This window comes from Eleutherodactylus coqui, chromosome 7, assembly GCF_035609145.1.
Source record: "Eleutherodactylus coqui strain aEleCoq1 chromosome 7, aEleCoq1.hap1, whole genome shotgun sequence".
NCBI lineage: Eukaryota > Metazoa > Chordata > Amphibia > Anura > Eleutherodactylidae > Eleutherodactylus > Eleutherodactylus coqui.
Genome location: NC_089843.1, coordinates 106281147 through 106297602, shown reverse-complemented (window position 1 = coordinate 106297602; position 16456 = coordinate 106281147). Strand labels below are relative to the sequence as shown.

General features: G+C 47.7%; 1 protein-coding gene across 2 annotated transcripts in view; it reads right to left on the bottom strand.

The window, feature by feature from the left end:
• The window catches only part of ASB5 (ankyrin repeat and SOCS box containing 5), a 50967-nt gene that overhangs the window by 13320 nt on the left and 21191 nt on the right, over positions 1-16456 (bottom strand). The window contains exon 1 of one of the 2 annotated variants that reach the window (XM_066573510.1): positions 4122-4331. The exons of the other annotated variant lie outside the window; for it this stretch is intronic. Within the exon in view, the coding sequence (XP_066429607.1) occupies positions 4122-4233 (112 nt within the window). The 5' untranslated portion in view covers positions 4234-4331. Of the gene's footprint in view, positions 1-4121; positions 4332-16456 lie in introns of those variants that run through there. 2 annotated transcript variants of the gene reach the window in all.

Here is a 16456-nt window from a genome sequence, read left to right as displayed (position 1 = left end):
TCCCGCGTGCCAAGATCACTGTTGCCATAAGCTACAAACACAACATTTTGAAAACATATATTAGACACACAATGCTATCATGTGATGTAACATTCGTTACCATAGAAACAAAAAAGAACACAAAGCCAAAGACTTATCAGCAGCCCCTCGTATACGGTTATTATTGGACTTGCTCCCTTCACAAGACAGAATGATGGTCATAGAAGTAGTCAGCAGTGGTTAAATCAAGTTCTCTGCTGTTTGTGTTGTTGTCAAGTCTATTTGGTCTTCATGGTAGATAACATTTTGTCATTAGTTACATTATATTATGGATACAATTAGAAAAATGACTCTAACTTACATTCTCCATGGTTAATGGAGTTGTCAAGGAATTCAACAAAATAGCCACAGCCCATGCAGCCTGTCTTACAACATGAAAATGGATCTCTAGACCAGAGGCCAATGGGGTCACAGAAAGTGAAGGAGCCTAGCACCACACTGTCAGGATTACCATTCAGCCAAACAGGATCGAACAGTGTGGCATTAGGCTCTGTCCCTCTCCAAGGCCTGATGACTTCCAATTCCCCTCTGATCTAGAGATGCATACTCCTGATTTATATGCTTCTACAGGCAACAAGGGTGGTGGATATTTTGTTTGATTCCTGGACAACCCCTTTAACATAGTCAACTAAACTGCAGAAGTACTTTTTTAACTCTTGGATTTCTTTTTCCTCTTTCCATCGAATCGGTCCTTGCTTAGAGTTCTATGGGCCCTAGAGTGAGTCACGAGAATAGGGGTCTCGAAGGTCACTACAGTGATGGTCAGTGATGGAAAAAGCAGACTTTTTATAAGGTAAGACAACTGTTTTAATGATATGTTTTTTTCGCAAGTTGAAGGATTTGTTGCCAGTTGCCCCAAAGCATCCAGAGGAAGGGATAATGAGCATAGTCATCCCTAGCCAAACACTTTCCTTTGCAACCAAGATTTTTCTGCCATTTACAGGCCCAAGTCTTTTTCCTCTATCTACTGTATCATTTATAAACTAGTAGTAGTATCTTGCAATACATAGGGCATTTATACTAAAAGGCAATTCCAGAGTATTAGCAAGCACTTAGAGATGAGCGAACGTGCTCGGCCACGCCCCTTTTTCGCCCGAATACCGCGATTTTCGAGTACTTCCGTACTCGGGCGAAAAAATTTTGGGGTCGCCGTGGCGGCGCGGGGGGTTGCAGCGGGGAGTGGGGGGGAGAGGGAGAGAGAGAGGGCTCCCCCCTGTTCCCCACTGCTACTCCCCGCGCCGCGACGCCTCTCCCCGCCCCCCGGCACACTCGAGTACTTTTCACCCGAGTAGTGAAGTACTCGAAAATCGCGGTGTTCGATTGCGAAATCGCCCTTACCGAGTACGTTCGCTCATCTCTAGCAAGCACTAAACTTTCTCACTGCTTTTCTTTAACCCCATAGATGATATAACACAGATAAATAACTATTGACTATCTATTATAAAAGAGGACTGGATGGCTCCATGACATGTGTGATTGTGTAAATGCTTGCATTTCTCATAATATGACAATTCTGGAAAATCTTTTATCATCACTCTGCATTGTAGCGTTCCTCTGTTATTCCTCCTAGAAATTTATGAATAAATCAACAACTTAGTGTGACCAGTTGTAGGTGTGTCCCTACATAGTCTGACACTGTCCAACCAGTGCTGTCAATATCAGACTGTGTAAGCCCCCCTCCCCCTCCTACTTGTCCAGGGGAATGGTAAATATATTTACTAAAACAGACATGCCAGGAGTGGTGACAGTTCCCTTTTAAATACTTTAGTATATATTAACTCTTCTGAATAATTGTTACATACAATCTGCCTACTGATAGTAAAGGGTATTCCGGGCATTTACTATTGATAACCTTTCCTCACCGCTCTCGATCCCCACCAATCAGATGGCCCTCCGGCCCGCTGTCAGTCAGACAGAAGTGCAGTAGAAGACATCGCCAATATTGATATCAATGGGAGTGAAGCCTGCTGTTCAACTTCCAGCTCTGAGAAACAATGTGGATGTCTAGCCCTGACAGTGGGCTGGAGGATCAGCTGATTGGCAAGGATCCTCCATAGTGGACTCCCACTGATCAGTGGTGTTATTGTGTCTTGACTCCACCAGGAAGTCCTGGTGGAGTCAAGATTGACAGGGGGAGGGGGTGACGGTCCCTGAAAGTGAATGGCTGCACATGTGTTCATCCTGGAGGTCCTGGAAGACAGTAACGAATCATAGCTGCGGAGGCCCGCTGCCTTAGGAGCAGTGAGTGCTCATCAGGACCAAGGCGGCGGCTGGAAAAAATGTGACAGCTGGCACCCAGCAGACACAAGCGTCGGATGGCCGTCTCTCACGGCGATGGACCACATTGGGTGTGCTGAGCAGGGGAGCGGCTGTGAGTCAACACGAGGCTCTCCCGACAGAAGCGCACCACATGCCAACACCAACATGGGGGTGAGAGGGGGAACGGCCGTCAGCCAGCACAGGGGCTGCAAGAGCTGGGTGAATGCAGCACTCCGCCGGCGAGTGGCCGGCAGCCGGGAATGGACGGTGCGCTTACACTGATTTCTGCACATTGCACATTGATTAATAGGTCCCCTGCAGCCTTAGCCTCACGGCTAATTCGCCTTACATTATTACATGTGAATGCTGCCATGTTACAGCAGTTACATGCCAGCATTGACATCTCATAATGTAAGGCTAAGAACCAAAGTAACAGTCAGGCTAGGGCTGCAGGGGACCTATTAATCAATGTGCAGTGTGCAGCTAGGACCTTTGTGCCTTCACCCTATCGGGAGTTGGGGGTCTGAGAGAGGCATTCCTCGCGTCAAACCCCTAGCTTCCAGTGGCAGCAAGGTACAATAATACCCTGACCAGCTATTAATGAAGGGTCCTTAGTATAGGTCATTAATAATAAAAGGCCAGAATACACTTTTAAAGCCCCTTTTACACAGGACGACGGTTGGACATCTCAGTGCCCAATAGCTCTCTATCACTGTGATGATCACATTTGTGCTTTTACACAGGAACAATCATCACTCAGGGAATTGGGGAGTGAGTCATAGATCGTTCCGGCCCACTTGCCATCCATTCACAGTAAACAAGCTGTCATTCCTCAATGAATGACGGCCTATTTAGACGGAACAATACAGCATTAGACCAAGGATGATTTTTAGTTCCGCATGAAGGATCTGATTTGAGATTTATTGCTGATCATTCTTTCACTGCAGGCGTTCACATTGTACAATTATCCTATCAAATGAGCAATTTCCACAATAATTGTGACATGTAAAAGGGGCTTAAGAGAAAAGTTTTCACCTACAACATTGTAAATCAGATTTACTTTTATTTTATGTTATTTTTTATTAGGTTCAGAAACTTTTTTGGTTGCCGATTACCCCAGTCTACTGAACCCTGGTTGCTTACCGAATGCTCAACCAAAAGCTTTGCTTTTGTTGCTAGTGGATCTCTAATGTCAGCTTGCATTTAGGAAGATTTCTCGAATTTTGCATATAAAATATATGTATGCTTCCTTGTCCCTAATCCATTTCCGTTTTATTAGAAAACCAATATCATTACCTTGTAGGGGAACCTCCAGTAGTCACAACCCTATGCCGACCCACAAGTAAACAGAATGTCAATACATATATTAAAAAAGACAGCACTATGGAAAATCACTTGTGCATAGAAAGAAACCTATCAGGAAGATCCATGACATGACATCCATTAGAAAACAGATTCCGCAGGATCTTCTAGTTTATTGAGACATAGTGCAATGTTTAGGCTCATGAAGATTTCTTCCAGAATATGAAGATAGGATGTTGGGCACTAGGATCTTAATGAGAGAACGCCCTCTTGGTACGCATTATAAAAACTTCTCAAACAGCATTGCAGTGAAACACAGCTGGGAGAGGAATAGAAGTCAATAAGGACAATGACTGGCATATATTTCGATACTTTTAAGATTCAGGTGTATGATGATTATCAACAAATGTGGCAGATTTGTTGCAACATTTCTCTGACTGCCTGTAACAGACAAATGATAAAGCAAACTCCCCCAGTTAATAGCCTTCCATGAAAAGCTGTGACGACACCATCTTACTGACCTTGGTTAGTAAGGATAGCCCAGCTTGCACTTCTCTTTGCAGGGTACTTTTCTGCACAGTCTACTGTCCTTTTCCTCTTGCGACTATGCTGTGCTGCAGGCTCTATAGACATGCTATTCCTTGCACACGTCTCTCTCCCCTGTGGACTGACTACTAAGCTTCCTCCTCTATTTCGGCTTGTAGATGTTTGCACTGTATGCAGAATGATCTTTTCACATAGGCTGGGCTGGTGGGTATTGGGTGGGGGAAGGGATGGACTGCACTAGTGCTTGCTATTTTTAAAAGCGAGAAAGCAGCAGCTTAGCTGCAGAAAGAACCAGCAGTTTGGAGGAGAAGGAATGGATTGTGGCTTTATGAAGTAGATACAAGCAGCCGCCAATCAACCGCTGCTTAGCCCTGTAGCTCACTGTCTCTCATGGGCGTACAAGAAGGACAGTTTATTTCTTCCCAACTTTTAAGAGTTGCCTGCAAACAGTGAAGGTCGTACCGATATCTTGGTAAATACAAGACGGCAGTGACTGTTCAGGCGTCTATTTTCATTCTGGATAGTAGCCAAAAACCGAGTTCCTATTTGTGCGGTGTTCTCACTTTGCTTCCCATGAAAGATAAAGTGCCTGTTTAATGGGCATGATTAAATTCTTGGCTGGAAGTCCTTACTGCTAAGAACAATCTAAGTTAAAAGTAAAACTTTTAACTCCTTCTCAGGCTGCTAGAATGCTAAGTTCAGAGTAAGGCCTTATTCACATGAATGTATTATTGCGGCTATTTTGCGGCGATAAAACTTTGGCCGCCAAAATTGCGGCCATCTGATGCATTAGATTCCAATGTCTTTGTTCAGATAGGCAATTTTCCGGCGTGTAAAATCAGCCGGCTGGAAAAGATAGCGCATATGATGTGGATTCCAGGCGCTGCTATTATGAAAAGGACAGGTCTTGTCCTATCTTTTGGCCATGATCAGCCTGCAGCTCCCATTGAAGCGCTGCTAAACTCCCTTCCCCTGCTATTGCCGCAGTCAGCCGGTAAAAGGAGGGGGAGACCTTCTAGTATCAAGGCTCAGTCACACGGGCGTTTTGACGTGAGAATTTTTGTACGATAACTTATGTGTTCAAAAATTTGAGTGACCGAAACGGGCGTTACGGTGGAAAAATCGCACTTAGCAGCGTTTATCCGCTCAAAAAGAGTGTAGTCCGCTATTCCTTGGATATGAAATTCCTGAATGCTGTTACATCCAGGGGTTTCACCTGTGGTCAATGGGGCCGACGGTAGCTGCAGCGGCCCCATTGACATATAGAGAACATCGCGCTCCTCTGCTACAGCTGTGACAGCTATGGCAGAGGATTTCTTCACCTCCGTGGGGAGTCCCTTTGTCACTGAACACTGTGACAGCATTGTCACAGTGTCTAGTGAAAATGGACTCCCTGCGGAGATGAAGAAATCCTCTGCCACAACTGTCACAGATGTAGCAGAGGAGCGTGATGTTCTCCCATTGAATTCCATGGAGCTGGCAATACAACCGGCTCCATTGAAAGCAATGGGCTACCAGCAAGCGTTGCAGTGATTTTTGGGGAAGGGCTTAAAATATAATGAATTCATGAATGGGTGAGTGCTGCCTCTGATTGGCTGAGCACAGGGACCAATCAGAGGCAGCTCTCAGCTGTCATTCAATAGCTGAGAGCTGACTCTGATTGGTCACAGTGCTAAGCCAATCATAGGCAGCCCTTTCAGCAGGCGGGGATTTTAAATCCTGCTGAAAGCTCCTCATAGCAGTGCAGGAGAAGAGCCATCTGGATGCGGCTGAGCCCCGGCAGCTGCAGAGAGGTGAGTGTACTTTTTTTTTTATTTTGCACACATTTTTAGATTGATTTTTGCGCTTTTGCGCAAATTTTAGAGTGCAGAAAATTGGCTGTGGAAACCGCAACCATTAAAACTTATGCATTTCAATGGGTTCACTCACTTGATTTTCTGCGCACATTTTCGCACCCGCTGAAAATACATGACAGGCTCTGTTTTTGTGAGCATTTGCAGACCTGAGTCTATGGTAGTGCACAAATGCATGCCCATGTACACTAAATCACACTCGTGACTGCGCAATTTCACGGTGCTAATTACTAACACCGGTGACTGAGTAGTCTGGTCTGCTTACTGATCAGACTGCCCTGTGTGTCCTGCGCCAATGTGAACATTATTGGCAGTGGGGCAAAGTTCAGTAAGGAGTGTGGATCAGCTCCCCAAAGAATGTGATCAGTCTCCATTCAGAGCGCAATCATGACCGACGCTCGCGAGTGTGAATACTCATACATTTGTGTGAAGGAGCCCTTATAAAAAAAAATAGAAACAATTTATCTTTATGTTTAAACTGACTGCCCGAGCGCATATTTTTGCTTGTTCGCACGGTTAAATGATTTTCGCTTGGTGTAAAAGTACCCTTGCATTACATATGACACACAGGTACAGGATGCAAATGTGAAGGTCAGTGGAGGAAAAATGAATAGCAATGAATGTTCAACTTCATCTATAGTATGATACAAATGGTTAACGGTCACAATTAGTATAATCTGGACAACTATAAATGCCACGATGATCCAGAAATATAAATGGCTAACAATTGCTTCTATAAGGAGTTGTCTGCAGCATGGCCAAAGCTCTGCCCAACTGACTAGAATGAGGCTGAGGTGCAGTACCGGATATGACCACATGCTCATGGAAAGCACTGTATTGAGTACTGCAGTAACTGGCAGTAGCTCTTCAGTAAGCGCTCTAGCACCTAGGCCATGGAGTTAAGCCGGCTTTACACTGCTGAGAAAATGGTAGTCTAAAGATTGTGCTGGCCATCTTGGATGGCTGAGAACAAGACCCTCAACTGTGGTATCGGAGGGACAGCAGATAAAAACAATTGCAGGTGATATACCCCCTCCAGCCCTAGGAGAGAATTTTATCTTGCAACCAGAGGGTCACTTTTTAAAGGTGTTTAATCAAAATTTAAAGCTATGCCCTATCCTTGGGCTTGCATGCCACCGCTCCATTCATTTCAGTAATGGTGCTGGGGATTGCTGAGCACTTGTACGTGGCAGTTTCCAGCACTACCACTGAAATGAATGGAGTATGGCATGCATACACATCCGCTGCTTTAGTCATGCAGGGCAATCAGGAGCCACGTTCCTGGGATCAGTGCAGGTTCCAGCAGTCGGACTCCACCAATCATAAAGTTATTCCCTATCCTTGAAATGAACTATGGGTTGTACTGAAGAGATCAGTTACTTTAAACATGGTGCTGGCATAAAATTTTAACTTTGCCACAAGTCTATTTGTAAAACATCCAATTTGCTAGCTCTGCCCAGGCCAATTATAAATGCTATTACACTCAGTGCCAAAAAATTCCTCCCCTAGAAGGAGTTATCGGAATTGAATGTAACTGTGTGATTTTTAACATTGATATAATTAAGCGATTACAATATCAGAGGAAAAGGAGAATTTATTGCATAAAACTCAACACTTGAAGGGAGGCTCTAGTACCCGGTTGGCCGCCACTAGCTTAGATTTAAGATGTGATACCTGCGGACATGGAGGCATACAGGTTCTATATGGTATCCTGTGGAATGCTGGTCCATAAGTGCTGTAAATGAGCCTCTAGATTGTGCAAACTCGTAGGCTGTTGAAGTTGGTGTCCCAGATGGTCCCATACATGTTCTACTGGTCATAAATCTGGTGATCGGGCAGCCACAGAAGTGTGGCAATGTTGTGGAGGTATTCCAGCGATAGCCTTGTTGTGTGCGGCCGAGCATTATCCTGCTGGAGAATGCCTCTTGGAAGCTGCCATGAGAGGAACATATGTGGCTGCAGGATGTTGCTGAGCTGCCATCATAGCTAGTACCACTACTAGTGACCGACTTGCGTGCCACTCTACAGCAAAGGTAGGATTGAGGCGCTCACCCCTAAGTCTCCAGACATGAACATGGCAGTCATCCGTGCCCAAACTGAACCTGGATTTGCTGCTGAAGACAACCCGGTTTCACTCTGTAGCAGTCCAGTTTTGTCATTCACAACACCACTGCAAATGGAGGTGATGGTGGGCAGGTGTCAAATACAGTATATATAATGGGCACCATAAGACCAAATGTTCTTCAGCCAAGCACCTGGAAATGGTTCAGACAGACCCAGGGGCCTGTAATGATGGCACCACCTGTCTCTGGATGGCGGACAATGAAACAGTTGGAGTTGCTCATGCTTGTTGGCGATCAAAAGATCCTCTCTACTGGTGGTCTGTCGAGGGCATCCTGAGCCCAGTCACCTTGTGTGCCCTCACACATCCACTGGTCCCAAGACCTCCTAACAGTCTGGTCAGAACTGACCAGGTGGTGGGCAATTTGTGTGTATTATGAAAAGGAAGCATCTAAGAGCAGGGGTGTAGCTACAGGCTCATGCGCTTTGGTGCAAAAGTTCGGCTTTGGCCTCCCTACTGCTATCCCCCATGCCCACACATATACATACGGCACACAGAACTACTTTGCATTGCTGGCAGCTGTAGTTCACTCCAAAATATACATGGATACATGTTATATAATCAAACAGCATATCTATAAGAGAACCTTTATAACAAAATGGCTTAGATACAGTGGTCTAACTTTATATAATTCAGACACCATAGTCATCATACAATAGTCAGATAGCAGTTCTACACAGTGATAGTGATTACAGTGCAGTTACCTCCAGTGATCACAAATTCACTAGTGTTGCCCACGTTCTCTTCTTTTCCATCTAGCCATAAAGATTTCTTAAAGCTACAACTAGTCTCAGGACACTCTTCTCATCCTGCTGCTCCCCACAATGCCTCACACAGTGTCTCCTACAGTAAAACTGCACCCCCTTGTGCCCAACAAAGTAATACTTCTCACATACAGTAATAATTCCCCAATAGTAACCATCACAAGAAATAGTGCCTGCGTTGTGCCCCCACATAGCAATAGTTCCCATCTGTACCCCCCACAAAGTAATAAGGCCCACTTTGTGCCACAGAAAAGTAATACCCCTCAATGCTCACAGTGCAATAGTGGTCCCTTTGTGCCAGGTTTGTCTAAGCGATTTTTTTTAATTCCCACTCCCCATGTATTAAACTGATAATCATATATTCACCTCTCCCCACAGCTCCAGCATTGTAGCTGCGTTTTCTACACTGGGTTTATGCTGACAGTTTACAGTCAACCTATTTATGGGACGTTGCAGGCTGCAACAGCCAATCACAGATGTCAGCGTTCGAAAGCTGGGTTGCATGATTGGCTGCAGCAGCCTGTGGCATTCTGCACATAGGCTGCCGCAGTCTGTCAATAAGAGTATCACAGTAGAAACCTGAGGATACGCCAGTGGAGCTGTAGTAGAACCAGGAGAGGCGAGTATATGATTACAATTTTTGTAAAGGCAACCTGTCACCAGTACTGTTAGCAATACAAACAAATAGCAGCTAGAGATGAGCGAGCACCAAAATGCTCGGGTGCTCGTTACTCGGGACGAACTTTTCGCGATGCTCGAGGGTTTGTTTCGAGTAACGAACCCCATTGAAGTCAATGGGCGACCCGAACATTTTTGTATATCGCCGATGCTCGCTAAGGTTTCCTTGTGTGAAAATCTGGGCAATTCAAGAAAGTGATGGGAACGACACAGCAACGGATAGGGCAGGCGAGGGGCTACATGTTGGGCTGCATCTCAAGTTCACAGGTCCCACTATTAAGCCACAATAGCGGCAAGAGTGGGCCCCCCCCCCCTCCCAAAAACTTTTACTTCTGAAAAGCCCTCATTAGCATGGCATACCTTTGCTAAGCACCACACTACCTCCAACAAAGCACAATGACTGCCTGCATAACACTCCACTGCCACTTCTCCTGGGTTACATGCTGACCAACCGCCCCCCCTCCCCCCCACAGCGCACACCAAAGTGTCCCTGCGCAGCCTTCAGCTGCCCTCATGCCACACCACCCTCATGTCTATTTAGAAGTGCGTCTGCCATGAGGAGGAACCGCAGGCACACACTGCAGAGGGTTGGCACGGCTAGACAGCGACCCTCTTTAAAAGGGGCGGGGCGATAGCCCACAATGCTGTACAGAAGCAATGAGAAATAGAATCCTGTGCCACCGCCATCAGGAGCTGCACACGGGGGCATAGCAATGGGGAACCTATGTGCCACACACTATTCATTCTGTCAAGGTGTCTCTGCATGCCCCAGTCAGACCGGGCTTTTTAATTCATAGACACAGGCAGGTACAACTCCCTATTGTGAAGTCCCTGTCGACCGACAGCATGGTTGGCTCCCTGGAACCCACCGGCGATACACAAAAATATCCCATTGCATTGCCCAACACAGCTGAGGTAGTAATGTCGTGCTTAATGCAGGTGGGCTTCGGCCCACACTGCATGCCCCAGTCTGACTGGGGTTCTTTACAAGTGGAAACAGATGCATTTATAATTCTCTGTGGACCCACAGCATGGGTGGGTGCCAGGAAGCCACCGGCGGTACATAGAAATATCCCATTGCATTGCCCAACACAGCTGAGGTAGTAATGTCGTGCTTAATGCAGGTGGGCTTCGGCCCACACTGCATGCCCCAGTCTGACTGGGGTTCTTTAGATGTGGTTTCAGATGCATTTATAATTCTCTGTGGACCCACAGCATGGGTGGGTGCCAGGAAGTCACCGGCGGTACATAAATATATCCCATTGCATTGCCCAACACAGCGGATGTAACGTCAGCTGTAATGCAGGTGGGCTAAAAATTCATTTGATTACACTGTAGGCGAGGGCCCACAAAAATTGCTGTATCAACAGTACTAATGTACATCAGAAAAATTGGCCATGGCCAACCAAGAGGGCAGGTGAAACCCATTAATCGCTTTGGTTAATGTGGCTTAAGTGGTAACTAGGCATGGAGGCAGCGCAGTTTAACGAAAAATTGGTTGAAGTTAAAGTTTCAACGCTTTTAAGAGCATTGAAACGTATAAAAATTGTTTAGAAAAATTATATGAGTGAGCCTTGTGGCCCTAAGAAAAATTGCCTGTTCGGCGTGATTACGTGAGGTTTCAGGAGGAGTAGCAGGAGGAGGAGGAGGAGGAATATTATACACAGATTGATGAAGCAGAAATGTCCCCGTTTTGGATGGTGAGAGAGAACGATGCTTCCATCCGCGGGTGCAGCCTACGTATTGCTTAGGTATCGCTGCTGTCCGCTGTTGGAGAAGAGAAGTCTGGGGAAATCCAGGCTTTGTTCATCTTGATGAGTGTAAGCCTGTCGGCACTGTCGGTTGACAGGTGGGTACGCTTATCCGTGATGATTCCCCCAGCCACACTAAACACACTCTCTGACAAGACGCTAGCCGCAGGACAAGCAAGCACCTCCAGGGCATACAGCGCGAGTTCAGGCCACGTGTCCAGCTTCGACACCCAGTAGTTGTAGGGGGCAGAGGCGTCATGGAGGACGGTCGTGCGATCGGCTACGTACTCCCTCACCATCCTTTTACAGTGCTCCCGCCGACTCAGCCTTGACTGGGGAGCGGTGACACAGTCTTGCTGGGGAGCCATAAAGCTGGCAAAGGCCTTGGAGAATGTTCCCCTGCCTGCGCTGTACATGCTGCCTGATCTCTGCGCCTCCCCTGCTACCTGGCCCTCGGAACTGCGCCTTCTGCCACTAGCGCTGTCGGATGGGAAGTTTACCATCAGTTTGTCCACCAGCGCCCTGTGGTATAGCATCATTCTCGAACCCCTTTCCTCTTCGGGAATGAGAGTGCAAAGTCTCTCCTTATACCGTGGGTCGAGCAGTGTGTACACCCAGTAATCCGTAGTGGCCAGAATGCGTGTAACGCGAGGGTCACGAGAAAGGCATCCTAACATGAAGTCAGCCATGTGTGCCAGGGTACCTGTACGCAACACATGGCTGTCTTCACTAGGAAGATCACTTTCAGGATCCTCCTCCTCCTCCTCTTCCTCCTCCTCAGGCCATACACACTGAAAGGATGACAGGCAAGCAGCATGGGTACCGTCAGCAGTGGGCCAAGATGTCTCTTCCCCCTCCTCCTCATCTTCTTCCTCCTCCTCCTCCTCCTCCTCCTCCTCACCGCGCTGAGATATAGACAGGAGGGTGCTCTGACTATCCAGCGACATACTGTCTTCCCCCGACTCTGTTTCCGAGCGCAAAGCGTCTGCCTTTATGCTTTGCAGGGAACTTCTCAAGATGCATAGCAGAGGAATGGTGACGCTAATGATTGCAGCATCGCCGCTCACCACCTGGGTAGACTCCTCAAATTTTCCAAGGACCTGGCAGATGGCTGCCAACCAGGGCCACTCTTCTGTAAATAATTGAGGAGGCTGACTCCCACTGTGCCGCGCAAGTTGGAGTTGGTATTCCACTATAGCTCTACGCTGCTCATAGAGTCTGGCCAACATGTGGAGCGTAGAGTTCCACTGTGTGGGCACGTCGCACAGCAGTTGGTGCACTGGCAGATTAAACCTATGTTGCAGTGTCCGCAGGGTGGCAGCGTGCGTGTGGGATTTGCGGAAATGTGCGCAGAGCTGGCGCACCTTTCCGAGCAGGTATGACAAGTGGGGGTAGCTTTTCAGAAAGCGCTGAACCACCAAATTAAAGACATGGGCCAGGCATGGCACGTGCGTGAGGCTGCCGAGCTGCAGAGCCGCCACCAGCTTACGGCCGTTGTCACACACGACCATGCCCGGTTGGAGGCTCAGCGGCGCAAGCCAGTGGTCGGTCTGCTCTGTCAGACCCTGCAGCAGTTCGTGGGCCGTGTGCCTCTTCTCTCCTAAGCTGAGTAGTTTCAGCACGGCCTGCTGACGCTTGCCCACCGCTGTGCTGCCACGCCGCGTGACACCGACTGCTGGCGACGTGCTGCTGACACATCTTGATTGCGAGACAGAGGTTGCGTTGGAGGAGGAGGAGGAGGAAGGTGCTTTCGTGGAGGAAGCATACACCGCCGCAGATACCACCACCGAGCTGTGGCCCGCAATTCTGGGGGTGGGTAGGACGTGAGCGGTCCCAGGCTCTGACTCTGTCCCAGCCTCCACTAAATTCACCAAATGTGCCGTCAGGGAGATATAGTGGCCCTGCCCGCCTGTGCTTGTCCACGTGTCTGTTGTTAAGTGGACCTTGCCAGTAACCGCGTTGGTGAGGGCGCGTACAATGTTGTGGTAGACGTGGTCGTGCAGGCCTGGGACGGCACATCGGGAAAAGTAGTGGCGACTGGGAACCGAGTAGCGCGGGGCAGCCGCCGCCATCATGCTTTTGAAAGCCTCCGTTTCCACAAGCCTATACGGCAGCATCTCTAGGCTGATCAATTTTGCAATGTGCACGGTTAACGCTTGAGCGTGCGGGTGCGTGGCGTCGTACTTGCGCTTGCGCTCAAACTGTGGAACTAGCGACGTCTGGACGCTACGCTGAGAGACATTGCTGGATGGGGCCGAGGACAGCGGAGGTGATGGTGTGGGTGCAGGCCAGGAGACGGTAGTGCCTGTGTCCTCAGAGGGGGGTTGGATCTCAGTGGCAGGTTGGGGCACAGGGGGAGAGGCAGTGGTGCAAACCGGAGGCGGTGAACGGGCATCGTCCCACCTTGTGGGGTGCTTGGCCATCATATGCCTGCGCATGCTGTTGGTGGTGCCTCCCCAGCTGATCTTGGCGCGACAAAGGTTGCACACCACAGTTCGTCGGTCGTCAGGCGTCTCTGTGAAAAACTGCCACACCGTAGAGCACCTTGACCTGTGCAGGGTGGCATGGCGCGAGGGGGCGCTTTGGGAAACAGTTGGTGGATTATTCGGTCTGGCCCTACCTCTACCCCTGGACACCGCACTGGCTCGGCCTGTGCCCACAGCCTGACTTGGGCCTCCGCGTCCTCGCCCGCGTCCACGTCCTATAGGCCTACCCCTACCCCTCAGCATGGTGTATTACCAGTGATTTGATTTCCCAGGCAGGAAAGAAAGTGGCGCAAGCCTGCAGTAAAACGTAGCTGGCTGCGTCTGTTTTTTTTTAACGTTCTGCACGCAGCACACACGTACCCAGAGCCCTGAGGACTGTCAGAGGCAGGCGAAATAGAATTTTTTCCCTTGTTTTTCAAAAGGACAAGCCACACTGCGTGTATTCAATGAATACTATAATAATAATAATAATAATCTTTATTTGTATAGCGCCAACTTATTCCGCAGTTTAATAACTGTGTTGTGGCCCTGCAAATGTGTCAGAGAACTGCAGTGATGCAAAGTTATTCGCTGCAGTAGATCAGGGATTTCCCATGCAGGAAAAAAATTGGCGCAAGCCTGCAGCCGAAATAGAATTTTTTCCCTTGTTTTTCAAAAGGACAAGCCACACTGCGTGTATTCAATGAATACTACTAAGTTTAATAACTGTGTTGTGGCCCTGCAAATGTGTCAGAGAACTGCAGTGATGCAAAGTTTTTCGCTGCAGTAGATCAGGGATTTCCCATGCAGGAAAAAAATTGGCGCAAGCCTGCAGCCGAAATAGAATTTTTTCCCTTGTTTTTCAAAAGGACAAGCCACACTGCGTGTATTCAATGAATACTACTAAGTTTAATAACTGTGTTGTGGCCCTGCAAATGTGTCAGAGAACTGCAGTGATGCAAAGTTTTTCGCTGCAGTAGATCAGGGATTTCCCATGCAGGAAAAAAATTGGCGCAAGCCTGCAGGCGAAATAGAATTTTTTCCCTTGTTTTTCAAAAGGACAAGCCACACTGCGTGTATTCAATGAATACTACTAAGTTTAATAACTGTGTTGTGGCCCTGCAAATGTGTCAGAGAACTGCAGTGATGCAAAGTTTTTCGCTGCAGTAGATCAGGGATTTCCCATGCAGGAAAAAAATTGGCGCAAGCCTGCAGGCGAAATAGAATTTTTTCCCTTGTTTTTCAAAAGGACAAGCCACACTGCATGTATTCAATGAATACTACTAAGTTTAATAACTGTGTTGTGGCCCTGCAAATGTGTCAGAGAACTGCAGTGATGCAAAGTTTTTCGCTGCAGTAGATCAGGGATTTCCCATGCAGGAAAAAAATTGGCGCAAGCCTGCAGGCGAAATAGAATTTTTTCCCTTGTTTTTCAAAAGAACAAGCCACACTGCGTGTATTCAATGAATACTACTAAGTTTAATAACTGTGTTGTGGCCCTGCAAATGTGTCAGAGAACTGCAGTGATGCAAAGTTATTCGCTGCAGTAGATCAGGGATTTCCCATGCAGGAAAAAAATTGGCGCAAGCCTGCAGTAAAACGTAGCTGGCTGCGTCTGATTATTTTTAACGTTCTGCACGCAGCACACACGTACCCAGAGCCCTGAGGACTGTCAGAGGCAGGCGAAATAGAATTTTTTCCCTTGTTTTTCAAAGGACAAGCCACACTGCGTCTATTCAATGAATAATGTATGTCTTCTGGCCCTGCCTACACAATTCTATCCCTGTAGTATTAATGCCGGGTGCAATGGTCTGCACAGCCGGTTTTGAGAAAAAAAAAGGAACACTGCTAACAGCAGCCTGGACAGTACTGCACACGGATAGATGTGGCCCTAGAAAGGACTGTTGGGGTTCTTGAAGCCTACACTCACTGCTAACACTCTCCCTGCCTAACCACCACTTCTGTCCCTATTGCAGGGCGCAATGCTCTGCAGATCCAATTTAGAAAAAAAAAAAAAATTACAGTGCTAACACAGTACTGCACACTATTAGATGTGGCCCTGAGAAGGACCGTTGGGGTTCTTGAAGCCTACAGTAACTCCTAACGCTCTCCCTACAGCAGCTCCAGCACGATACCACTGTCCCTCAGCTAACTCACAAGGCATCTGAGCCGAGCCGCGGGAGGGGCCGATTTTTATACTCGGGTGACATCTGATCGCCCCAGCCACTCACAGCAGGGGGGTGGTATAGGGCTTGAACGTCACAGGGGGAAGTTGTAATGCCTTCCCTGTCTTTCAATTGGCCAGAAAAGCGCGCTAACGTCTCAGAGAGGAAACTGAAAGTAACCGGAACACCGCGTGGTACTCGTTACGAGTAACGAGCATCCCGAACACCCTGATATTCGCACGAATATCAAGCTCGGACGAGTACGTTCGCTCATCTCTAATAGCAGCGCAACAATTATCAATTATCTGTCTTTCCCACGATGCTTTTGTAATAGCTGTGGGTCAAAGCATACCTGCATAAAATGTCTCGGGCTATATGTAAATGAGGCAGAGCAGGTTAGTGGCTGTGCTGGACGATCTCTTCTAGTTGCCTGGTTTTCACCAAAGTCCACCCTTACGCATCCTCTGACATAAATGCACAGAAGGCATCATCCATGTAGCATTGCAAAGTCT